The 25,777-nt window shown below is 42.2% G+C and overlaps 2 protein-coding genes across 8 annotated transcripts; one reads left to right on the top strand and one right to left on the bottom strand.

Annotated features, from left to right (window-relative positions):
* The first annotated feature begins 1,104 nt into the window (after positions 1–1,104).
* Positions 1,105–6,938, top strand: MTERF2 (mitochondrial transcription termination factor 2). 4 transcript variants are annotated; one of them, XM_071729042.1, is made up of 2 exons: positions 1,105–1,251; positions 5,405–6,938. In XM_071729042.1, the coding sequence occupies exon 2, from the start codon at positions 5,419–5,421 to the stop codon at positions 6,610–6,612; it is 1,194 nt and encodes a 397-aa protein (XP_071585143.1). In that variant the 5' UTR covers positions 1,105–1,251; positions 5,405–5,418; the 3' UTR covers positions 6,613–6,938. The 4 variants fall into 4 exon arrangements, with proteins under 4 accessions (XP_071585143.1, XP_071585138.1, XP_071585151.1 ...); XM_071729037.1 differs by lacking the exon at positions 1,105–1,251 and adding an exon at positions 1,261–1,418; XM_071729050.1 differs by lacking the exon at positions 1,105–1,251 and adding an exon at positions 1,558–1,670.
* Positions 6,939–9,198: 2,260 nt separating this feature from the next.
* TMEM263 (transmembrane protein 263) lies at positions 9,199–25,653 on the bottom strand. 4 transcript variants are annotated; one of them, XM_071729068.1, is made up of 5 exons: positions 25,555–25,653; positions 21,803–21,864; positions 20,652–20,763; positions 16,349–16,418; positions 9,199–11,902 (listed from the first exon to the last, which is right to left on the bottom strand). In XM_071729068.1, exons 4-5 carry the CDS (start codon positions 16,410–16,412, stop codon positions 11,616–11,618), a joined length of 351 nt encoding a protein of 116 aa, XP_071585169.1. In that variant the 5' UTR covers positions 16,413–16,418; positions 20,652–20,763; positions 21,803–21,864; positions 25,555–25,653; the 3' UTR covers positions 9,199–11,615. The 4 variants fall into 4 exon arrangements, with proteins under 4 accessions (XP_071585169.1, XP_071585194.1, XP_071585190.1 ...); XM_071729093.1 differs by lacking the exon at positions 25,555–25,653 and adding an exon at positions 25,079–25,181 and having other exon boundaries at positions 20,652–20,752; positions 21,795–21,864; XM_071729089.1 differs by lacking the exon at positions 25,555–25,653 and adding an exon at positions 25,079–25,181.
* Between the last annotated feature and the right edge of the window lie 124 nt (positions 25,654–25,777).

The following is a 25,777-nucleotide window of genomic DNA, read 5'->3' as shown; positions in this document are numbered from 1 at the left end:
AAGGGAAAAAAAGATAACATGAAGGTACAAAATGACAAAACCATGAAGCAGCAAGTATACAATACAATGTGTATTACAAACTAGAAGTGTTTTTCAGGTATATGTTTAAACACTGTTGTCTGTGGTTTACATTCACAAGCACTGTTAAAACTGGTTTTGAACCAGCAGTTATGTAGGAGACCAAGCCTGTACTGAGTTCATAGAGCAGTTTCTTTCTACTGCACTTCTCTTTCTCACTAGATCTTGTTTCATAGGTCTATTACAGAGTATCGAAAATTTAGCTGACTAAAGAAGTGTTCCTATAGACAACAGCACTGATTTTCACTCTCTGAAGGATGTGATAGTGCAGACCCAGAGTTAGCTTTTAAAATCCTAACATGCCTAGAAATATCCTTCTAGTCTAAAAATCAGGTTTTAGTGATTTGTTACCCTAACAAATCAGTTGAGAAGAGAAACAAAGTAGAAACAGCTGGGGGAAAAAAAAAAAAAAAAGGTAGAAGATGATTCTAACCATTGCAGCTTGTTTAACTTCTGAGACACCACCAGCAAAACACCAAATCAAACTACTATGTATCTGATTTCTTTTATTCTGTAATAACTGCAGTAATCATATGGAAGAAAATACACTGATGGAAGCCAACCCAGCCATCATCACATCGGTGTTGTCTCATGCAAATTTGATCCTGAGGAGATTTCTCAGGAAACTGCTTTCAAAAAGAGTAGCAGTGCCCGTGGTTATTTGACAGGCTGGGTGTCAGGCACAGTGGGGCTTTGGCTGCTGGGTGGCTGTGATGCTGTGCAGGGCACAAGGCACGTAGAGCCGTTTCGGTTCAGTTTTGGATAAATAAATGCAAGAAACATCATTTTTGTTACCGAATCAGTAGCAAAATTTGCTTCCCATCAGAACACAGGCATTCAAGTAGCCTAAGTTTAAAGCGCTCACTTATTTGCTATCATAATACTCCGAAATGATTTTTCAAATTATTTTGTTTTTTTTAATTTTTTTTTTTTTTTTTTTTTTTTTTTTTAATTTACCGTACTAAATCTCTCTTGAAAGCTGCCGCACTCCAGCCCCTTATACCATTTCCAGGCAGAACAAGCTCTGTTCTCACAAGTGGAAGAACACGAGGTGAGTTTGCATCACGAAGAGCCCCGTGCAAGCCCATGCGCCACCCTGACCGACAGCGGCGTGCACCGGGACACGAACGGGCCGGCGCATTGGATTTATGCCTCCAGGATGACAAAACCCAGGTCTGCAAACCCAGAGTTAATGACTATTCGCTAACACCACCCCCTCCCCTCTGCGGCCGCCCTGTGGTACATCCCCCGTCCCGTTTCCCCCCACACACTCCCTCCCGGCCGGCACCGGTGGTAGGGCCCAGGCCCGTGGCGCAGCGCTCGGCGGCGGCGAGGCCCAGGTCAGGAGCGGGGAGGGGGCGTAGGGGCGGCCGCTGCCTCGGCGGCTCCGATCGCTTCACGCCAGGCGCGGAACCGGGGGTACCGGCGCCTTCCGCCGGCAGCGACCCGGCCGAGGGGGAAGCCGGGGCGCGGCCCCTCAGCCGGGCTGCGGCCCCTCAGCCGGGCTGCCCGGCGTTCGTTGGCCTCCCGTGTCGTGATGGGCCGATGCGGCCGTGTCGTGTCGGTGACGGCCTAGAGATATCCGGGGCGAGGTGCGGAAGGAGAAGCCGCGTGTTTGCGCAGGGGTTGGGCGGCGGGGGAAGGAAACCCTCGGGGGACGGTCCCCCCGGTGTAGGCGGCCGCCAGCGGCCGTCCCGCCGGGTGACTGCGGCAGCAAAGGCGGGGAGCGGCTGCTGGCCCCCGGCTGGCTGCGGGAAACCGCCCCGCCACCCCCCACGGAGTCCCACGGGAGAGGGAATGTCCCACTCACGGATACAAGGAACAGCTTGTGGCCCCTGGCAGCACCTGGGTGGTAGAACAGGGAGTGAGGCTCCAACCATGGAACTTTTCCAGACCTGACCGGCCAAAGCAAACTGGTCTTACCTCATAGCAGACCCCGCTGCGAGCTCTTGAGGTCCCTTCCCACCTGTATTATCCTAGATCCCTTTATTTTTTCTTTTCTATTTTTTTTTTTTTCTTTTTTCTTTTTCTTTTCTTTTTTCTAGAAAGCTTTATGCTGGTCTAGCATAAAGACCTTGTTTCCACTACTGATGCAAAAAAGGGATTCAGTTTGTAGGGGCAGAAGTGTGAGTGCTGAATCTACCATGCATTTATCCACACATCCTTCTACCCCTCACTACACCAGGTTTCTTCATGAGCTATTCAGATCCTGTCTGCACTGCAGTCTTCTAAGTAGACACCTACTCTTCCTGGTTAATTCAGAGTTCAGTCTAGGCACTTATTTGTTCCATGTAATTCTCTACAGCCTACTAAGACCTCGCTACAATTTGCTGTAACAAGAATGGTAGTGACCAACATACAGTAGTAGTCATTTTGTTGCTATTTTGTGAAAAATTCAACATGAGCAAGAGGTGTTCATTTTAAAGAATTTGAGATTTCAGTCTCAAAATGCATATTCAGAAATTCAAAAATGTTTAATGAAGTGAGGGATGAATCAGATGGTTGATCCTAGCGGCCATTTCCTACAGAAGATATACAGAGGAGTCTCAGTAAATAGTGACATTTACAGCACCTATTTACTCTGTAGATGCAGGTCACTGTGAGAGTGCTAGCAAGCAGGAACATTGGTAACTTCCAGGGAGACATTAGTTCATTTCCTTATTGCTGTTACGACACCAGGTGATAAGAGGTTGCTGCTGGCAGTGAGAGCAAATGTGTTACCTAAGCTGGCCAGTTTGGTTTTTTTTTCCTAATCTCTTATTTGATTTACAATCCTCACAGAAGTATAGGTGGTGGGGTCCTGCATATTAGAACAGTAGTCTGGCATGAGCATTAAAAGAAATCTAAACTCTTGGAATAGGTTACATACCTTGGAAATGTGATACTGTCATCTCAGGACTCTGAAATATAACAAATCATAACTCCCCATTACCATCTCAGTTTCTAAAGAACATCACGACATCAAAATCCATTAATCTTATTTTGCATGTTGTATTTTGCTTAGTGCTTTACAAGGGCTCCTGTGTACCCCACACAAATGTGGATTAGAAAATAAAGTTTTCCTTCCTTTTACAGTATTCTCTGTTTCTGCATGGATGATCCTCACGAAAAAGAAAAAAATTGGCTATAATGTCAGACATTTTCAGAAAACATAAAGCTTCTTTTAAGTGAACATAATTTCCATGTCAGATTGTGGAAGAGCACAATTTACTATATCAGAATTATTAAAAGCTCTATAATAGATAAAATGACTGTATTTTAAATTACTGCATTACTCAGAAGGCAATTTTGTTTAACAGCAGGATTACACATTGAAGTATAAGTCATGGTTAGTTATTTTTCCCGTTTGTACTTTAGAAGTATCATCTGACATCCCAAACACTTTAACAGTGTTATGCTAGCAGTTTCCAGCTGAGCTGAAGCATTAATGAAGAAAGATGTTACCCTCCAGAGATTTACTTACTCAGACTGGACCCACTAATGCAGTAGCAGTACTCAGACACGGGTGGTTGTGTCACTCCTTGTGGAGGAGAGGCTTCAGTTTGCAGTCCCTGTGAAACAGTCACTTTTTCTGGACATGGAAAGGTCAGCACACAAAAAAATCTGACTTACCTACACCTACAGTGTTTGCAGGGCTACTAGGAAGAATCTTTTTTGGTGGCAGAGCTTGCTGGATGGCACTTCTCAAGTCCCAATTTTTATGAAGAATGCATCATTAGACTTCAGGTTATGACTCAAGTAGCTTCATTAGGCAATCAGAATTGTCTCAGAGATTTGAAATAATACTAAAACACAAGTTACAGACAAACAGCTTCTGTTAATAGCATAAGCTTGCATATAGGAAAATATTTTTGTGTCTTCCTCTGTTAGTTTATGATGCAGATGCATAACAAGGCTCCAGATTTTGGATCTGAAAGACATCAACTTAAAAAGCAAGGGTATGATTTCTTAAGATGAATTATTTTAACCCTGGAAAATATTTAACCTTACCTGGCAACTAGATAGAGACTCCATCACTTAAGCTCTCTAAACAAACCACCTATTTTTTTTTTGAAAGCTTGGCTATAGAAAAGGTTATAGGGGTCTTGTGTAGCTATTCCTGCAATAGGCTTCATGGTCTGTTATGTAGGAAATTTGACTGCATGATCATAGTTCCCCCACCCCCCCCAAAAAAAATTAATATTCACATAGGAGCTTTTAGAAGTATGTTTGGTTTTTTTTTCTCCTCATGTTCAATCTGAGCAGCTTCAAGCATTTTACCACCACCAGCAGTTTGTGAGCTTTATTTTACAGACCAACAATTCTCCCTTTCACACCAAAAGGTTGCTACAGAAACACCTCCTAGAAGTTAGACTTGATGGTACCTCTGACTGCTGCAGCTCCTTGGGCTTCAGTAGAGCAGGTGGCAGCACACCTGCTGGTGGTGGTACCTGAAGTCAGGTTGTGCACAGGTGGGGAAGTGGGTTACCCACAACCACCCCGTGTCTGCTGTGTGGACTCTCTGCCTGCTGGGGGTGGCAGCAATGAGAGAAGTGACCTGGAGAAATCAGGCAGCAGTGCAAAGGGCAGCTGTAGCAAAGTAGGTACTGGAAGAGACAAGTGGAGGCCTGAAGACATTTCACTGTAATTCCTTCACCCTGCAAAACAGCAGTGTGCTGCTTCACTGGGGCTCACATCGAGCTTCAGAGCCCAATTAACAGACTCAGCTAGTGAAAAACATACATAAAGGTTGTAATGTTTTTTTTCCATAATTATAAGGAGAATGATTTCACTATGCAGTTAAGCTGTGAACTGCTACTGAAGAACCACTGAGGGAGGGGTGGTGGTGGTGGTCTTTGATGCATGAAGGAACAAGTGACACTCCAAACAACGCTTGAGAAGTTAAGCAAATACATTCAGATGAGTAAAGAAAGATATTTAAGCTGTTTAGAATTACTGTCAAATTAAATTACATTAAACATTAATACAGTACGAGTGAGCTGTAATGTAATTAAAAATGTCAGCTGCAGGAAAAAGGCTGACAGTTTGCTTCTTGTACGACTGCTAGCATTTATATGGACAGAACACTGCCCCCACACAACATCTGCCACTTCCACCTGTCATTGCTCCAGTGAGGCATCCATCAGAACATTAACCTTTCCAAAGTCTCTTTTTTCCTCTTGCTTTAGCATGAGAGCTGAATTTTGTGCTATTAATAAAAAATGAAATACACCATTGAGAGGAATTTCTTATGCTAGCTTAGTCCAGAAATCAACATCTCTGGGAACATTATCAGGTGTAACTTGTGCTTTAAATGCATTCCCTTACAGTTGTTCTCTTTCCATAGGGCTGAATTCCACAATGTTGAGAGGAGTGGCTCACGGTGCCAAAGGTACATTTGTTCTTCTGTTGACAAGATCTCAGCACTGCAACCTGGGACTGAACTGTTCATCAGTAGGGACTGAAGCAGCAAACAGAAGCTTCCTGGGGCATTCCAGTTACACAACTGATACAAAATCAGGAGAGGAAAACCAAAAAACCATTGAGAGTCTCTACGAATTGTCAGTCGATGTCAAGAAAGTACGGAGACTGAAGGAATGGGTCCTTCTCCAGGATGTAGCCTATGTTAAAGAAATTTCTGCTATCTTACAGGAAATGGGAGCAGATGAGACCTCTGTAGCCAACATTTTAGAACGCTGCCCAGAGGCGATTCTCCGTACACCCGCAGAGATAAACTCTCAAAGAACTCTGTGGCAATTAGTATGCCAGAATGAAAAACAGATGATTAAATTAATAGAGCAATTTCCAGAGTCTTTTTTTACTACTAAATACCACGAGAACCAGAAGGCAAATATACTGTTTTTTCAAGAGCTGGGACTTAAGAATAATATAATCACCAGGTTCTTGACTAGCGCACCCAATATTTTCTACAACCCTGTTGAGAAAAACAAAGATGTGATAGAGACATTACAAAGAAGTTACTTAAGTTTAGGAGGTTCTGATGCAAATATGAAGATCTGGATAATGAAACTGTTGAGCCAAAATCCATTTATTTTACTAAATACCTCCACCGCAATCCAGGAGAACTTGGACTTTCTCCAGAAGAATGATTTCACTGACCACGAAGTTCTACAGCTGCTGTCCAAACTTAAAGGTTTTATTTTTCAGCTTACTCCTACTACTATGCAGAAGAGCATGCGTTTTTCCAAAAATGCCTTTAAGTGCAGTGACCAAGAATTGAAACAGCTAGTGCTGAAATGCCCAGCCCTTCTCTACTATTCTGTTCCCATTTTGGAAGAAAGACTTCAAGGCCTCCTGAAGGAAGGAATTTCCATAGCACAGATTAGGGAGACACCAATGGTGCTGGAATTGACAACACAAATTGTTCAGTACAGAATTAAAAAACTTTCTGCTTTGGGATATGACATAAAGAGTGGAACGCTAGAAAGCTTGAATGGCACTAAGAAAGATTTTGAAGTCAATTATGGCAAAATACAATCAAAGAAGGAGAGACCTATTTTTAATCCTGTTGCCCCTCTAAACATTGAAGATTAATTTGAATGCTGTCCATTTAATTTAAAGAAAATCATCAAAGAGGGAAGACATGTTGTTTCTTTGAGAAGAGCCAAACCAAAAATCATCTTAACCAGATTGTAGTTGGACACTGTACTGTGTCCTGGAGTGGGTCTTGGATACAACTCGATTATACAGTTGTAGCTTTCTAATGCTTTCAAATAATTTCATAGGATCTGGTTATGATATGTGTTTCCTTGTTATCCCAAGGTGTTCCCCCTGTTTTGGGTTTTTTTGGTTTGTTGGTTTGTTTGTTTGTTCTGTTACATTTCCTTACGTAACACAACATTAAATACTTTGGATTTTAAGCTCTGTCACTGCCCAGTCCACCCAGTGGTGGCGATAAGTGCAACTGTTATCTGAGAAAGAGGAAAGGAGCCTTATTTTTCCAGCAGTGTTCATCAGTTGCTGGTTTACTGACTTGTGGAGAATCTTTGGAGTTCTGCTCCGTATTGCTGAGATAAGTAGCTCTGGTTCCCAGACCCAGAACTGCAGCAGACTTTACTTTTTAGAGAGGAGAAGCGAGATAGAGCCCAGTCTGAGAACAGGGGCAGGACATAACATTTTTACTCAGCTACAGTGAGGCCCTAGTACATTTATGTACAGAAGAAACTACAAGACAGCCTACTTTACATTTCTGAGACTTCAAAACTTACTTCTTTTGCAAAAGGTCTCAAATGATTGTAGGAGAAAGTAAGGCTTTTGTATTAGGTGTAACAAAACCTTAGTCTGTAAACCACAGGTGATTAAAAATGACTACCAGATTTGCAAACAGCTGCCACAGTTTCTAAATATATGGATCACACTGCTTCTCGGGTATCACTGTACGGTAATCATTGACAACTGCTGGCTTTCAAAATAGTAACTGACTGTTTCAGTTCTCTGGGGATTTTACTTCATTTATGGTCTGTGAATGCTAATATAGAATAATAGCATCAGTGATGACCATCTCAATAGATTTAGGATCATCACTGATGATGTTTCTCAGACTTTCCTAAGCAACTATTGCACACATTTGCTCTTGACAGCAGGAGAAAAAAGTTAGTTGCCTCCCCTCTCCCCCCCCCAAGCCATTCTTCAAGGTCATTTTTAACAGATATTTTGGCAGCAAGTCCAAGGTTCCTTTTCTTAAAGAAAAGTTTCAAATTGCTGAGGAAAGCTGGTATTGTATTACTTGCTTAGCGAGTGGGCTGCAAGATGATGATTTTATATATAGCCAGACACATTATCCCTGGCAAGCTCGGAAAGGGCTGGAAACATCTGGTTAGAGCAGTGCTAAGACCTCAACAGCTGAAGGTCTCAAACTCACCACTGTGCAGGCAAGTGTGGATGTGACAGCAGCTTGCAGAGGGAGACATGGCTCCTGTAAAGAGACGTGTGACAGTGGTGAGAATTCAAGAAGCAGCCATTATCAGCACCAAGATAAAAGTCAGGCTACTAAGCCAGTTCTTTGCTGGCTCTTCAAAACACATTGTTTTCAGAGAGGAATCTGGGAAGACAGCCATAATAAAAATTCACAGGAAGTTGCCTTTGTCACTTTCTGACTGTTCTTCAGTGCTCATCCATTAAACAAACCACAGTATTATACGAATTCAAGAGCATCCTTCCCCTCAGACACAAGGGGGCATTTCAGCTCTCTGAAGCAATTCCTAATACAGTTTCTCATGCTGAACCACAGAACTGATCCGTGGTTTAAAATGAAAACAAGACATAAAACATTTTCCCTGACAATGTAATATCAGCATTTCTACAGGCATGTGTTTGCTGTTCCTGAAACAGCTAATTCCGGTCACTTACAACATTCCCAATGGCAACAAATAAAACAGGAAAGTGACACATTTCCTTAACTGAGTTGCAGCGCAAGTTATCACCAACTCATTTGCCACTCTCAATGTTTCAGTTTCTCCTCTTTCAAAAGGAAAGCAAGAAAAACTCTTTTTGTTGACAAGCAGTCCAAAATACACTCAATCCTTCATTCCTAACTCTACACCTGGAACTGCTTTGTCTCTTCTTCACAGGATTTATTTATACCATAACCTCAGGGAAGCTCTCAATTACCACACTGTTTTATTGCCAAAATCCACTTCCTTGTCTTTTGCTGTTACTCACAGTGAAGGTGAAACAGTTTATGCTGTGTAAGTCTGGCACATAAAAGCCTGCAGTCCAGCCTCTTGTTACACAGTGAGCAGTCAGGCACAGAGGTTATGTCTGCATAAACATTTCCCCTTCTGAAACAGGGGCTGGGAAAGAGTAAAATCACCACAAAACCAACCCCAAAACACAAGAACAACCCAACTCCCCTTGAAAATTTCAGTTCTGTTTTCCATTCAGCTCACTACCATTGCAGAAGTGGGGATCCCCAAGCTTTAGTTCCCAGGGAAAAAAAAAAAAAAAAAAAGTACATGGGATTGTGTCTATGGGCAGCCAACAACACAGTGAAGTTATAAATTTTGTTAAGAAGCTGGTTGGTACCATTTAGATGAAGATAAAAGACACTTTGGGGCCTGGTACTATGTGAAGATTTACACCTAACTATGCATCTCTCCAAAAATTAACAAAACTCTCAAATGTATGAAACAGCAAGAATTTAATGTTTCACAAGTGTCAGGACAGAATCAGAACAAGTTTAAGATGAAGCAACTTTCATAAGTGAATGAAAAATATGCAGGATATAAGACAAAGCGCTTTTCAAAAACTAAAACCAAAACCATATGCCATGTTGAAGTGTAGAATAAACTACAGGACAGGTAAGGAACAAAACACAATGAAATGTTGGCAGCTCTTTAAAGATCTAACATTGCTTATATCAGACCACACTTATCTTGTAGCAAGTTTCATAGTATAAAAATAAGACAATGCCATAAGAAAGGGGTATGACCAGTTCAACATTTGTTTTCAGAAAATAAGTAGGAAGGATTTGGTCAAGTGTCACAAGTATCACTGTGCTCCCACCAGACCAACTTGTAGAGTTCAGTGGCAGCACTCTGGGGATATGTCAACACTGGGAAGTGCAGGGGAGCAGACAACACTAAATTATTTCCTGCAGGTAGATTGCCTCTGGTACCCATCCTAGCTTGTTTATAGAGCTAAATGATAATCTTAAATTACCTTGTATGCTACGTGAATAGCTTCCCCCTATAGAAAGCCACTGAAGTATTCCATGTGTTGCATAAACTTACCTCGTTGCATTCTTGTAGCAGAACAGAGCTAAGTTGTTGGTGCATCTACCAAAAGGAGCAGATAATTCCTGTTGTTGGCTCTTTGCTCTCCCCACCATCCAAAATACCCGTGCTTACAAATACCATGCTACCAACATATACAACAATAACAACAAATAAAGCTGTTCCAGAGTGAAATTGAAGTACCAATGGCTCACAGAGAGATGAAGGTGACTACTGTACCATAATTTACACATAGTATGCTTTCAACACCCATGAATATAGAACTAAGTTTCAGACAAGTGATATGTTTTCATTTTTTAAATTTCTAAGAAGTCTCCCTATATATCCTTCCTGTACAGCCACAGCCACTGGAAAAGTAAGCTTATGTGCTGGAAAGTTCTCTGTAGGAGCACAAGCTTTCAGAAAATACTGCATACACAACATTCACAGCCTTCTTCTATGGTTTTCCAAAGAAGTTACTTATTTGCAAAGTCAGTACACAAAGATTGCCAACAGCTTCTATTTTAAGGCAACCTCAAGCTGTGTCTTAGAAGTGCATTTTGCCTTGTACTGCAGAGGTGTTCCCATCTGAACTGTGTCAACATTTGGAATCTGTCAGTATTACAATTCACTTGGACACTAACATGATGTTTCTGTTGTTTGTTTGGGTTTTTTTTTTTTTTAAGGCCTCAGCTAACTTTTTTGGTTTGTTTTAATCAAAGTACTGCATTTTACTCAAAAACCAAATACGAAGTATTAGAGAAAGATGTAGTGAAAAATTGCTTGCATTTGCTTAAATGGAGCAAGAAGCTAACCTGGCACATCATGGAGCTGAGACAACAGCTTGGTAAGTACTTCAGTGGTTTCCAGCTACATGATGGAGTTTCTTTCAAGTCAGACAGTTGTGCTGCTGTATGACCACAAACACTGGCCCAGTTTCCATTAAGCCCACATTTTTTCCTAGTGTCTATAAGAAGTTTATTAGAAGCAAGTTTTCACTTGCAGGAGATAGATGCATATCATTAAATACACCTGAGATGGAGCAATCTTGTTTTCAGTAAAAACTGACAAGGTTTCAAATACCAGGATTCGTAAAAAGAGTCTGAAGTTCACTCTGCGAACTGCACCAAGATGCCAAGACAGTTCTTTACACAGCTTCCCCTAGTAAAAAGATTTTTTTTTTCTAGTAAGGCATTGTTAGATTACTCTTTATGATCCCCCTTCTGCCATGTTGTGAAATTTCATCACTTCTGTATCCAACTCTCATTTCCAATTTCCACACGCCTCCTGTTCTATTTGCTCCAATCCACACAGGCTGCAGTCACCAATAGTTTACAGCTTGCCTCCAAGTACAGTTTTATAACCACAACTATTTGGGTACATTGCCACTACTATGCAGCTCAAGGATCCTTAGCAGGAAGATGTGGAAACCACTGAGAATAGTAAATGGCATCTCAACATACCGATGGTACAGCAGAGAATACCAAGTTCCTACGTTCACATTTTTAGTCCAAAATGGCAAAAAGACTTACAGTAAATTAATATTTGTATATGTATTATCCTTTCAGATACACTTACTCACTTCTATACTTATCGAGTGTAACATTTCACCAGATAAAAAGCTTCAACCTAGGCTCTAATAAATCTTCATATTCTGTGCTAGTCAAGCTTCTTCGGTCCTTTTCAGATGAAACTGAGTTATTTGCACAGCTCTTTAGAAGATAAAGTGTCTAAGACACATGGCTTCTCATGGTCCAAATCTCAGCAGATTTTAATGCCACTGACGTAATGTTGCAGAGAATCAAGTATGTCTCAGTTTTGGTTTTAGTCAGATTTATCCTTTTTCTTTCCTGTTAAAGGCACTTTATTTGCAACAGCAGATCCAACAGCTGTAACACCTCCAGCCACTGCAGAAACACTTCCTTTGACTAGCCCCACTCCCACTGAAGGCACAGATGTGACTGCTGTTTTGGTAATTTCCAAGCTCTTCCCTCCAATCCAAGCAACACCCCCAATCGTGGCACCAACAGCTCCCTTTGTGACACTGAAGAGGCCACCAGTCACACGAGAAAGCATGCCAGGCTGCTGCTGTGGGTGGTCTTTCACTGAACCTAAGGGAGGGAAAAACAAGCTGTGATTAAAGCATTTTCAAAAGAAAACTTGTTTTTAAGTACTAGCTTTTCTAACTTAACACCCATTATACTTACCTTGCAGGCTACTTTTCTTGGATGCTCACAGAATACCATTGCTCCAAATAAGAAATGACACTTTGTTACAGTGAGACACCTCAACACTGTTTTCTGAAACACAAGTCTACACCTACAAGTACCAGGCATGTAGATCCTAGATGGTCTTACATAATAACCTTTTGTCCTGTATGCAGCACCACCTTCCCAGGCTCTGGAAGGTCTCATGGCCAAGTTATCTTAATTTCTGGACTCTATTTAACAAGGAAGGGGGGTTAAAAAAAACTGCTGTTCCCCTCATCTTAACATTCAGAGTTAACTCAAGGAGGGCAAGGAGGAAAAAACTGATGCCAGTTCTTAGCTGTATCGTAACAGTATGTATGTAAAAAACAGGAAAGAAAGTATCACCCACTGCATCTATAAACATGCTTAGCCTGGAGACATGTTTGTCTGCAAGATATTTTCAATGTGAATGTTGGTAAATCTGGTCTTAGCAACAATCGCTCTCTACAACTCCCTGAAAGGAGGTTGTAGCGAGGTGGGAGTTGGTCTCTTTTCCCAGATGACTTTCAACAAGACAAGAGGACACAGTCTTAAGTTGTGCCAGGGGAGATTTAGGTTAGATATTAGAAAGAATTTCTTTACAGAGAGGGTGATCAGGCAATGGAATGGGCTGCCCAGGGAAGTGGTAGATTCTCCATCCCTGGAGATATTTAAAAAGAGGCTGGATGTGGCACTCAGTGCCATGGTCTAGCAACTGCAGCGGTGGGTCAAGGGTTGGACTTGATGATCTCTGAGGTCCCTTCCAACCCGGCTAATTCTATGATTCTATGATTCTATGAATATTGTACAGGTAAGCATTTTTTTCAGCTCCTGTTTCCAATTCCTCTTCAACCCCTAACACTTCTTAAAGGAAGTTTCAGAGAACACCAAAGTACAAGATAGCCAGTTAAAAGGCTAGAAGAGTTCCATGTGGCTTTTTGTTTGTTTTCTAGCTACCTGGAGGTAAATATATGGGATTTAACAGATCCGTATCCTTTTCTGAGGGAAAAGAACAGAAGGAACCAAGAAAAGAGCAAGTGGAACCATTGTGGGCAGAGCTAGGGAAAAAGCAAGCATACAATAAAAAGGTGGGAGAGTCAGCAGTAGCAAGAACATTCTTTGAAGAGGACAACAAATTTAGAGAGGCAGAAAAAAAAGCAGAGCTAGATCCACCAGAGACGTATGCCCAGCCCCTCAGTGTGTTCACTCTGCACCGTGACTTGCCTGAAGAGAATGAGCAGAACAGGTCTCTGCCTCCAGTGCCCTGACTCCTGAAACTGTCCCAAGTGTGAGCTGTCAAGAGTCACCTCCCTCTCTCATCTTCCTAAACAGTGGAAACAAAACAATTTCCCATCTACTTCCAATGAGTTTGTGGTAACACCAGCAGTGATCCAGGACTCAGAATTAGTTTTAGAATTGTGAAGTTCAGAGTGCCTACATATGTGCCCAGAATAATTCAAACAAAAGAAGCCATCTAAGTGATGGAACTTCTTAGAAGTTTGGCAAAAAGAAACAAAAACCTCAAAGAGGAACCAATTACCTCAAGGGAACAAAAAAATACTAAAGCTGCTTCCAGCTCACATTAATGCCTCTTAAGAAACTGATAAAGAGATAACAGAAAGGGTTGTGGAAACTAGAAACAAAAATGACAGCCTTTTACTTAAAGCCAAGTAATACCCTCACTGGTTCATTCTAGACCAGCAGCTTTCAACTTCAATATATCTTGAAAAAATACATTGCCAACACAAGCACACAGAGATCAGAATTTCTATTTACATACAGAAAGCCATTAAAGAATCACAGAGTGATTCAGAGCCTGGTATAAAATCCACTGTCTAGGTATTTTTCAACAGAGGATTCTTGTGACCAGATCTACACACCTTGTAAAAAATTTGGTCAGAAAGTGCTTCACTTCCATCTAACTCAATCACTGACATCAGGATGAACTGGAGTAAAGTTTTATTGCACTGAATTTTAAGAACAGATTTCAGTTAATCATGAGCAAGAAAGGACCCATCACAGCTAATGTTACAAAAACACAAAAGACAAACAAACAAAAGTAATCTTGACATGCATTTCCTCACATTACTTCAGGTAGCCAATCATTTGACAACATATAGTCTATCTCACAAGTGTAAATACTGTGACTTGGTGTATTAATAACTTCCAGTGATAGTTAACACATTCCCATTTCATTCCCACTGGCACTATCCATTAGATTTAGTAAATGCCTGCAGCTGCAAAGACTTTTCATTGCTGCTGATTTTGCTGGTTGATTTTGATTCTAGGACACACATTCCTGGTCTCCTTATTTCTAATCAGTATGAGAAAGAAGGTAAACCAGATCATTGCTAAATCCAGGGAGAAAATGACTCAAGCTCCCTGTTGAGGGGTTGGCTCTACCATGCTACCTTGCAGCCAGCTTCCTGCTGAAAGGAGTCCAACAGTTAGAAACAGTTTCAATAAGTGTTGGTTGCAAAGGTTGGTGCCTCTTGCAAAGCAGAGAATAGCAAAGCATTAGAATAGCACTACTCATAGAAAGCATGAGGACAAAAGCTTCTTCTACATATATATTTATTTAAAATATTATTTCTTTCATCCAACTTGCCAGGTGCTATTTGGATGAACTGGAACTATTTACATCCTTATTAAAAACAACAAATTGGTTTTGGGGTTAAGCCTTTCCTCTAAGGACTCTTTCTGGCAGCCTCTTCAGAGAGCTGACCTTCTTGCCAAAGTTAGACTGGTAGCCTTCCATCCATATTTGGCCATCTTTGAAGAAGGGTGTAAGCATATGGCATAAGAAGGCCTTGCATGACATTTAAAATTGTTATCTTCACAGATATTCCAGCACTTTAAACTCATGATTGAAGAGTGCACATGAAACAGAATCATTATTTCTACTCCCTCAAACTACACCAACTTTCTCCATCTGTTTAGACTTCACATTCAAACTGGTTGTTGTCATACTGAAAGAAGAAAGCGTGCAGAAGAAAGCCTTAATTGCTCACAAATTTCAAATTAAATCTTGCAATACCTTCTGACAATCAGGGTCTGCTCTTATACCCTGAATCTAAACAAACAATTGAATATTCTAGGAAGGTCAGAAATGCCCACTTGTTTCACTGCCTTCCTCAAGAAAGGAAGTGCTGTAATTTACTAGTCAGACCATTGTTCAGGTTCTGTGTATGAGGTCTTGTATGTATGAAATACAATTCAATTTTACGGGGGAAAGAGGGGAAAGCCTTAAAAATTAGACTTGGAAATAACACACACATTAGGGCATACTTTCCAACCTGGCATTTGCTTTCAGAAATGCTTCTTGGATCTTGACAACCCCAGAAGAGACTAAAAAGAAAGATTTTTGTCCTCACACCATGATACTACTGTGACAAGTTCAAGTATAGTAGAGCTTAGTAACCTCTGTGCCACAAAAATCTATTTCTCATTTCTACTCATGTTTCGTGCCTAATAGCTGCTTCGAATGAGCTATTTCACTTCAACTCCTCCTGTTAGAGTTAGTAAATAATACTGTTGTTCAAGTGAAGTAAATTGTTCAGTTATAAAACCTATACAAGATGAGGAAAAAAAAAAGAAAGAAAAAAAAAAAAGCAAAGCAGCAAACAAACAGAGCTTTAAAATGCTACTAAACTGAAGAGCAATGAACTGAGAGGAATCAGGACTGCCAACCTCTACATCCAAAGCAAAAAGAAAAACAGAACACAGACAACCTGTGTGCCAAGAAGGGCTTTTGGTCTGTTATGTTTCCAGTCCCATTTTGCAAACAGGACTCTTCTCCTGTTCCACAGCCTGGAAGGGAACTCTGCTCATGTGCCTTTCCTCTGCAGATCTAATAGTCAATTTAAGATTCATTTGGTTCAGGAGAGCAAGATGGCACTGAATCAGTGAAGTGTTTGTTTTTATACACATCTTGTTTAGAAGTCACAAGCACTATGAACTTGCAAGGTGTGTGAAAGTGAAGATGGACTCTTCCCATCTCACATAATGAACAGCAGAAATTAATGCCTATTGGACCAGTTCACATCTCTGGAAAAAGATTTGCAAATTACATCCTTCAGTATCTGCTTATCTTCTCTATAACTTATCAGTACTGTTGATTACTGATTTATATTCAGTGGCCTTATTGTAATCAGGATAATGCAAAAGTGAACAATAATCCAGATCCATCCCATCACAGGGCTGGCTTGCTTACAGTTACTTAAATGAAAATCAAGGTGTTCAGCTTGCAGATCCATTTTTCTTTTGAAAGAACTGAACTACTGATTAATTTATGTTAATTTACTTAATATTACAAAAAACAATACATACCTTCTGGTGGTTCATCATGAAGGTATGATGGGACTTCCTGTTGATTTTTGTCCATTTGATTCATTATTGCCTAAAAAAGAAATTCACACATGCTATACAACTTTTCTGGCAAAAGATAAATGTAATGCATGAATCCAAAATTCTCGGAGTTAGAGTTCCATGGAGGAGGAACTTCTTTTTCATTACTAGATAAGCTAGAAGCTCCTGCCAAACTACTGCTCTTTTTATTATCACTCTGTGCCTTTGCTTTTTTCAGCCAGACTCAATACTTGAAAAAGGAACCCTTTGCCAGGCCAGCAGGCGTGGTGGGAGCTCCCACCCCACCCCAACTGCATCTCAAATCTAAAAAGCAACCAGGAAGAAAACCAGTATGAAAACAGAGCAGCCATCACCACACAGCAGCTCATGTTTATGTACTAAAAAAGAAAAGCCAAGTGATCACAGAGGTGCACACTAAAAAACAGCAGCAGCATGCCTGCAAGATCTGATAGTACCTGGAAAGCAGTAGTTTAAATAAACAAGTCCTTGCAGCAGAATTTGAGTAAATGCCATGAAAACAAGGTGCTAAAATTGTAACGTAGTTGTAGTGCAACACCATGTGGCAGTAGCAGAACTAGACTGTTTTAACTCTACACAAACTTTCCAGTTGAAGCATTTCAGAAAGAACATTTCTTTACAACAAAAGCCTTTTCAGAGACTATTTCTAAAGCAGCAGCCCCTGACAGTGAGGGGAAGCACAGCAGAAAGCTCAAATTAGCATCTCTGCTTACTCCATATTCCCTTCAGAGGGGAAGAAAGCAGTATCTAAGTACAGGTTTCCCTCCTGCTTTTCATCCTCAAAGTGTGCTTTGGTGTTAGGCTCTGCCTCCTTCCCTGAGCCCTCCTGCCAATCCTGCTTTCTCACCTCCGCAGACACCGAGATCAGGAAAAGGAGAAAGAAAAAAGTTGCATTATACCACTCAGCATCCTTTTATTTTCCTACTCAAGACCTCTTAGTACCCTCCCCCCTGCATAAGTCTTGTAATAATTTGCTTTCTTCAAGGACCCACTGACCACCACAAAAGTCATTCCAGCCTCTCTTGATACGTGCCCAGATCTCTCTACTGCTCTTCTGGGTGAGAAAGCAGTGACTGTGATCTGAAGAAGGCACAAAGGGGCAGAAGCCAAACTTGAGGATGGGAAGACTCACCTGGAAAACAATATCTAAAACGCTCACGGTATAATTATAAAGTCAAATATCACAGTAAAAAACAGCACCCACACACTAAATGATAGATCTTTGGATGAGGAGTAAGTTTAAATTGAATATTAAAGAGTCCTCATTATGAATACTAAGGGTACCAGCTCATGACTCACAAAGCATAGGTACCTTTATATAAGAAGCTGAACAGGAAAGCAAGCAAAAAACACTAGAATCAGGATTTTATGGCAATGCTGAACCGAGCCAGAAATATGGATGTGGAAGCTAAGCAGTAGGAAAGTGAGTAGCAACACATCAATATAGATGACTAAATACAAGAGGGCTAAGAAGCAATTAAAAAAAAAAATCAATTATAGATTATTTTATTTAATCACAGAACAATAACTGAAAAAACCAAAAACAAAACGAAGAAGAAGAAAGGAAAGGAAAGAAAAGAGAAGAAAAGAAAACAGAACCCAGTGGATCACAGGGAACAACCAAGGGAATTAGGTTTTGAGAAAGTTTTGAATTCAGGTACTACCCAACTTCTCTGCATTCATCCAATTCAAGATGGAAGTAGCAAGAATTTCATCCTCACTGTGAAGTTACATGTAAGTTACTACTTTTTTCACAGCCTGAAGCAAAAATATCAAGCACTATAAGATAAGGCAGATGCTGTAAGAAACTGACAGGGCTTACATTATTTTATCGAAGCATCTGTAAAATGATGAAGCAACTGTATTTTTATTTAACATGTGGTCATTTTGATCATAAAGATGATTACCAGGAATTTGGAAGGAGTTTATTCAGTGCACTAGGGAAGGTCTTAAAAAAGAGTTGAATAAAAGTTACAACCTAGCAAATGTTACTGCAAACAAAGGAATAAAAAAATTAAAAAAGCAACCAAAACAGTTTTAAAGAAGACCCAAGTGAGACACAAATTAGTTAAGCCAGAGGTAAATGAGTTCTTATGAAGTGCTACCTCTGCTAATATATTTGTATCTATCCAGCATGTAACTCTTACAGGAAACACAGATAAAATTGCTTGTTTGAGCTCCCAAAAAAGTTTTCTGTCAACAATTCCTCATAACAGGCTCAGAAAGTTATTTAATGTTACAAGGAAAGACAAAACATTGTCAGGGATTTTCAACATTTAGGGGAGAGTTGAAGTAAGTTATCAGTTTTGAACACGGCAGAATGCTAGAAAGTGTCACAATGCTCCACACAAATTTTAGTATTTTCTGCTATTAAGAAGCTATTGGACACCACAGGACTGACAGCAGGTACAGCCCCAGTCAAGTAGAGAGGCAACATAAAAGTATTTAAGACAAGACCTGTCTAATTGAAGGAGTCAAAGTAATACTGGCAAATAAAAGACACTTTCATAACTCTGCAGTCTAGTTTAGGACACTGTCTTATTTGCTTGCAGTTCCTGCAAAGCTAAATAAGAAAAGCAATGTATGGGCAGGGGAGTTTCATTAAAGGGTTTCTACTTTAGTGATGAAGTATTTAAAAAAAAAAACAAAACAACAAAACACAAAGTATAAAATCACCAGAACTACTTTGAAAGAAAAGGAGTGACATTAAGCATTCCCTCCCCTGCTACCTTCCCTAGGACCTCAAGGTTATGTAAACCTTAACCTCAAGCTACTTTTTAAAAATTGGGCAGGAATATTACACAATTTATCACTCACATGTAATGATTTAACACAACTGCAAGTCTTCCTAAACCACAGAAATACACCACTCTCCTATAACTACACAGAGCACTGTGGTGCTCTGTGATCTTCCACAGCTCAGGCACCAGTGACCTGCTGCTATCAGATCCCAGAAGTCAGTGGAGTAACCACAAGGGCCTGAGAAGAGCAACCAAGGGGAAGAAGTCAGAGAATCAGAATGGTCAGGGTTGGAATAGACCTTAAGGTCATCAAGACACAACCCCCCTGCCTGGGCAGGAACATCTCTCACTAGACCAGGCTGCACAAGGCTTCATCCAACCTGGCCTTAAACACTTCCAGGGATGGGGCACCAACAACCCCCCTAGGCAACCTACTCCAGTGTATTACTACCCTTATGGTGAAGTTTTTTCCTAATATCTCAACTAAATCTACCCTCTTTTAGTTTAAAACCATTACCCTGTCCTAACATTGTCCTGTCACTACCCTCTCTGGTGAAAAACCCCAGCCCAGCTTTCCTGGAGGTCCCCTTCATGTACTAGAAAGCTGCTACAAGGTCTTCCTCAAGTCTTCTCCAGGCTGAATAGTCCCAACTCTCTCATCCTGTCTTCAAAGCAGAGGTGTTTCAGCCCTTAGATCATCTTTACAGTCCTTCTCTGGACCCTCTCTAACAGGTCTATATCTTCCAGGTGCTGGGGGCTCCAAAGTCGCTGTAGGACTAAGTTTGTTCTACACAGAAGGAAGCCTCCAGGGGTCTGCAGATCACAAAGCTGAAAACTACTGTATGATTCTACTGTATTTTCTACAGGTGCCAGGAAACATCCCAGAGATAATGCAAAAGATATGCCCAACCAGCTTGTGCTGTGTTTTACCCACTGTTCTACTACATCTGTGCAAGTGAAAACAGAATCACATCACTGTTAGAAAATGCTCACAGCTTGACCCAAAACAGAACTCTGCACACAAGAGCTCACAAAGCACAGTTCAAGTCCTTTGGTTTTCCTGTAGGCCTCCAGTAAATCAGAGAATCAAGACTGAGATCCAACAAAGGAGTTAGGCAGAAAATTTTAAGATACCTGTGTTACAGCCTGCATCACATACCCTTGTAGCCAATTCAACACACAAGGAGACTTACGAGCCTCTGAAAAGTGATCTGAAATCCTGTGTATTAACTAGGGTGTAGCATGTCTAGTGAGGAAGGAACGCTGCATACAGAAACAAGTCTTAAACCTGGCTCCCCTCTAGAGACTGGAGGCGAGTATTTCTATTGACTGAAGGTCAAAGGCTTGGAATAGCTGCTTGGAAGTAGATGACTTAATTGAGTCTTCAGACAAAGAAGGCAGGAATATACTATTTTTCTTCAAAAACTTGAACTAGAAAAGGAGAAGCCACCCACTACTTTTTTTTTTTTTTTTTTTTGTAGTACCATCAAGGTTAAAGTACTCACAGTTCAATGCCTCTTTCGTCTAACAAGATCCAAGCTCTTATGTCCCACTTTGCAGGAATCCCCAGGTCACCAGCCTGTAGTGTATCTCGAGGGATGTTCCTCTTCACACTCCCTGAAGAAAGTGCATTCCCACAAAGAAGAAAACAAATTTCATGAAACCCAGTAGAAATTACAGTTCAGCTAACACCTAAGGCACCAATCTGTAAGTGAACTATAAGACCCCTGTGCAGGCAATTAGGTTATTCAGACAGAATATGAATTAAACAATTGTGGAAATTCAAATTGAAAGCTGCAGATTCAAAGTCCAGTAATGCACGGAATCATTAGTCACAATTATTATTGGTATTGCAAATGTATGCAACAAGGCAAAGATTTGTCAGAAGCTTCAACTTTGGAACTTTTCTGACATGTTTTTCAAAATCTTCTTCAGACTATGCTAAGACTGGGAAGGGTGGGGGCAGGAGAAAGGAAAAGGGAAGGAAAAAGAATGCAAGCAAATACATCTTTCTTAAGCATTTTTATCCTGTGATGCCAAATTTACAGTGTGTTGGTGCCACTGGGGAAAAGCCTTCTCTGTCATGCAACACATGCATTAAACAATCACATGGAATGAGGTAAGATCTCTATGAGTCCTGGCAGAACTCGTATGGACATTCATGAAGCAGACATGTAGTGGCATCAGTGACTTGCCAGTGTCATCCTTTATCTGTGCAGATGAATACATAAGCTTTAAATTTTCCTGTGTTAAGAAGTAGAAACAAACCCAGATCTAACGGTATGGTAGCTAAACTACTGGGTTTTTGTCCTTGTACACTTATGAAGGAAGTAATTTGAGACATAAGGGATAAGGTATTTTTTAACAAAACCTTAAAATACGTATGAATCTTCACACTAGAAAGACACTCCTTCCGTTGGATTTAAAGAAGAAAAGACACACTAGTATTGTCAGAGTATGAAATATGCAAGAAGCTTCAAAGTTTTACACAGCTGTAAAGAAAGAAGTGGTATAGAAGAGGATTTTAAATTGAAGAGCTATTTATAACATTAGCATCGGTATAGGACCACACATGCAAGCTCTGGGAATCATTGAAGGTAATGGTTCAGCCACACATAAATTCACATCAATGCTGATTAAAATAAAACTTTCTCACCAAGTATATCCCTTCGTGAAGATGTCTAATCAGTTATTTCCATAAAAGTATTCTGCAGACACCTAGGAGAAAAGCAGAAGGCTGATGACATCTTAAGGAAAAGCACTACTGTCACATTCCTGCCACACAGGTACAGTGGGAATCATAAAAAAATAACCCCATGGCAGGGAAGAACCACACTCTGCATGGCTTTAAGATGACAGAATTTTAGCACATTTCTCACCAAAACATTGACTACTTCCATGTTCTTGGCCACTAATTGTACTTGCTCCACATGCTGCCATGGAGATTACTACGAATTGCAGAAATCAGTAGAAATCACCTCTCCTTAATGAGCCTGCAGTTCTTGGACAGCAATTTGTGTAAAATTTTAGCCTTCCACTGAGAAGTGGTCTCTAACCATTACAGACATGTGAGCGACTTCCTGAGCTTCAGACAACGCTCATGATGTCTTCCTGAGCTTACAGACAAAAAGCCCTTCTGTTTCAGCAAAGCAAACCTGGCCCAAGCAGCAGCCAGTAAAAACTGGCTTGTTTCAATGACACTACTCAGATATTTGTGGGCAGCAATGAAACTGCCCAAGGATGAGGCCAATTTCAGTTGGCAGCATAAGGCTGCAGCAGCAGACATCACTGGAACTATTCACCTGACACAAGAGCAAACAAACTGATTGCTTCGCCTTAATCCACCACAAAAAAATTACCTTCCCTCTACCCCACCAGCTTTGCAGTTACAAAGTTTGGCTACAGCACTAAGGGAAAGCAGAACAACCCTTGCCATGAGCACAGCCCCCCTCCCCTCTTTCAGTGGCTGCAGCACATTTCAAAATGAACCTGATGTCTTTCACGTACATGAAAAAAGTTCTTTTTCGGGATGATACTTTTATAAATGCATTTTGGAACGTGTAACAGTGCTCCACTCTCCAAAATAAACAAGGAAGTAAGCATGGAGCCCAAAAGGTAATCTCACCCATGGCTGCTCTTCAGGGTACTGCATCAAGCTGCACAAGCAATCCCTGACTATTGGCTTGCTTTATGCCTTGGATCAGGGCTTGTAACATGTTGTGGGTATTCAGGGCTGTTAGTTCTCTCAGACATAACCCTCAGAGCAAAGCTGACACAGAAATGTGATTTTCAGTTAACACAAAGGAGACAGTTGACTGAGCTACTGCAAGAAGAGCCAATGCTAACTGCATTACAGTAAAAAAAAAAAAAATCAACAAACAACAAATCCAGGCATGTAGAAAGCATGTAGCTAAAAACCAAGAGCATAGCTGACATTTCAACAAGTCCTCTGTTTAAAAGCCAAGTTTCAAAATTCAGATTTATATACAAAGCAAGACTGGCCTGCAATCAAGCACACCCATTAAAGAGGAAAGACAACATGGTTTTGAGGGAAAGACAAAACCAAGCCAATCAGAAGTTTCCAGGTGTGAACCACAGCTTACTTTTAAACCTACACTAGGGTGGGCTACAGCCCCTCCTGACAAAGATACTAAGTCTGCCATAAGATTAAAAACATCAGGCTCACAGCATGAAGGGTTCAACACACAGATGGAAAGGTAATGCAACATATTTGTATGAAAAAAACAAACATTCATCATAATTAAAGGCAAAATAAAAATATAAAGAGACATCTCCTGAAAAAAAACCAAACGAAAAACTCAAAGAACAAACAAACCCCCCCCCCAAAAAAAAAAAACCAAAAAGACAAACCAACCAACCAACCAAAACGAACAAAAAAGAAACCCCAACAACAAACCAACCAAACAAAAAAACCCAAAACCCACTCCGCCCAGGACATTATAGCATCATTATGTGCCTATAAAAGAACACAGCATTTGTCCATTACCCTCAATGAAAATATAGATCAGGCTTCAGAAGGGGCTCTAGGGAACACCTGATGTTGGAAATCACATTTTCTCCTCACCAAGGATTCACAAGATACCAAATCAATGGCAGCAGGAACCCACTCCTCTAAAACTGGTTTCTAGAAATCAAATCATAAATTCCAGTAACACACAAGGCACAGCTTAAGAAACACCAAGGACTTGCTCCATTTCACCAGTCTTGTCAGCCTTTGCCCCCTGCTAGCACAGCTTTACAAAGCAGAGCCTTTTCTGCATCTTCTGATGCTTTCCTGATGCCAAAGCTCCACACCTGCCACTGCTCTCCTTCTCCAGGAGGCCTACAAAACCAAATCCCAAGAGGATCTTGAAAAAAAAGACCTTGAAAAAGCCAGAGCAATAAAGCAGCTGCTGAACTTTCTTGCCACCCTTGGTAATGGAACAATGAACTTTTTCCCTAGGGTCCACCACCTGTTTGTTGGCTCCTGACATTTAGACCTGTTCACTTGCTCGCCAAGGATCACCTTTCTGTTTGCACTTTTGCAACGCAGCTCATTGTGGTACTAAGAAGGCAACAGCAACTCTACTGAATGTTTAACCACAGCTTAAAGTAAGCTTTGGGGGGAAAAAAAAAAAAAAAAGCCTGGACAGTATTTAATGAGTAGTCTTAAAAATAAGGTGCATACCAACCAGTATTTGTGCTAAATTAAACTGTCTTGTATGGACCCTCCCAATTACAGACATGCTGCCTGAACCACTGCTCTGGGCACCCTGAAGCAGGATACATGCACTTGGTATTTATCTTCGTTATGAAGTCACATTCTGATTCAGAGTTCTCGTTTCCAGCCTGGTTAAAGGAGCAGAAGGAAGCACTAATCGCATCCACAGAGGCTGTCCATGAGCGTCACACAATGACTAGAACCAGCTGCACGTCTAAAATAACTTGTCTTTATTTTCAGGCCACACCACTGAAACGCTTTGGCTAGGTGAATGCGGAAAGCTAAGCTGTTTCTAAACAGCTTGCTAAAAACTCTTCCAGATTCTGCTCCATCAAGCAGGACTTGAGAGAAACGGATGAAATTAGGCGCAAGGTACTACAGGAAGCATCTGAACACAGCGAAGTTGAACAACATGCAAAGAAAACCCGAAACAAAGCTTCTCCTAGCAGGGAGAAGTTCACGGGGGAGCACAAGGCCAGTCGGGAGCGAGGCCAAGCCGAGCACAGCATCCTCAGCCGCTCTCCCGGGGAGGGGGGAGCCGCTCCGCCATGGACGCGAGGAGCCAGGCAGAGCCGCAAGGACGCGCAGCCGACCCCGAGCCCGCTCCCGCATCCCTGGAGGCGCCGACTCCGGCCCGTCGAGTCCCCGCACCGCCCTCGTTGGACGGCCCGAGCCCCCGCACTCCCCGCCACCTCCTCCCCTCGCAGCTACCTGCATCCCTGGCGGAGCTCGGGAGGCGGCCCGGCAGCAACCGCCGCCCGCCTCCCCTGCCGGGCCGGCCGCGGGCACCGCCAGCCACCTCGGCTCAGGGCGGCGGCACTGACGTGGCAGCCAAGGCCGCGGTGGAGCCGCTACAGCCGGCCAGGCCCTCCCTCCTTCCCTCCCTCACGCCCCCCGGTGCCGCGGCAGGAAGCACAAAGGCGGCCGAGCTGCGCCCGCCTCGGGGCCGCCGGCGCGGCGGGAGGCGCCGGGGGCAGGTGGCGGCAGCGGATGCCTCGCTTCCCCGGGCCCGCCTCTCCCGCCGGCGGCTCCGCCGGGTCCCCTCCCGCCTCCTCCCCCCTCGAAGTTCCCTTTTCTCCGCGGGAAGGAAAAGACGGGAAGCAAGAATGGCGCTCGGGCGGCTGCCCGCCTAACGGCGGGGTGGGGCACTACCGGGCCGGGCCAGCAGCCGCTCAGTCCTAACTCACCGCCCGCCCGACGCGGCTCGTCTCGGCTGCGCTCCGCCGCAGACTTTACTCCTGCGCTTTTCCCCGCTGCCGACGTGGCGCCCGCCCCGTCGGCGCCCGCAGACCCCGCCCCAGCGCCCGGCGCGGCGCGGCCCCCTCGGCGGCCGGGGGGCGCGCAGCCGCCACCGCTCCCGCCCTCTCCCCGCCCCGGGGCTGCCGGGGGCGTCTGCGGCGTCCCCTGCCC

The sequence above is a fragment of the Heliangelus exortis genome, chromosome 1, assembly GCF_036169615.1.
Source record: "Heliangelus exortis chromosome 1, bHelExo1.hap1, whole genome shotgun sequence".
NCBI classification, from domain to species: domain Eukaryota; kingdom Metazoa; phylum Chordata; class Aves; order Apodiformes; family Trochilidae; genus Heliangelus; species Heliangelus exortis.
The sequence above is the reverse complement of the archived record's forward strand: the minus strand, read 5'-3'. Positions and strand labels throughout refer to the sequence as shown.

What these genes read in the sequence shown, in the direction of transcription:
- MTERF2 (XM_071729042.1), top strand. Translation starts at nt 5,419, where the DNA reads ATGTTGAGAGGAGTGGCTCACGGTGCCAAAGGTACATTTGTTCTTCTG.
- TMEM263 (XM_071729068.1), bottom strand. Translation starts at nt 16,412, where the DNA reads ATGAATCAAATGGACAAAAATCAACAGGAAGTCCCATCATACCTTCAT. An exon ending in TCATGATGAACCACCAGAAG is followed by an intron (nt 11,903 to 16,348) that starts GTATGTATTGTT and finishes TCCCTCCCTTAG; the next exon opens with GTTCAGTGAAAGACCACCCA.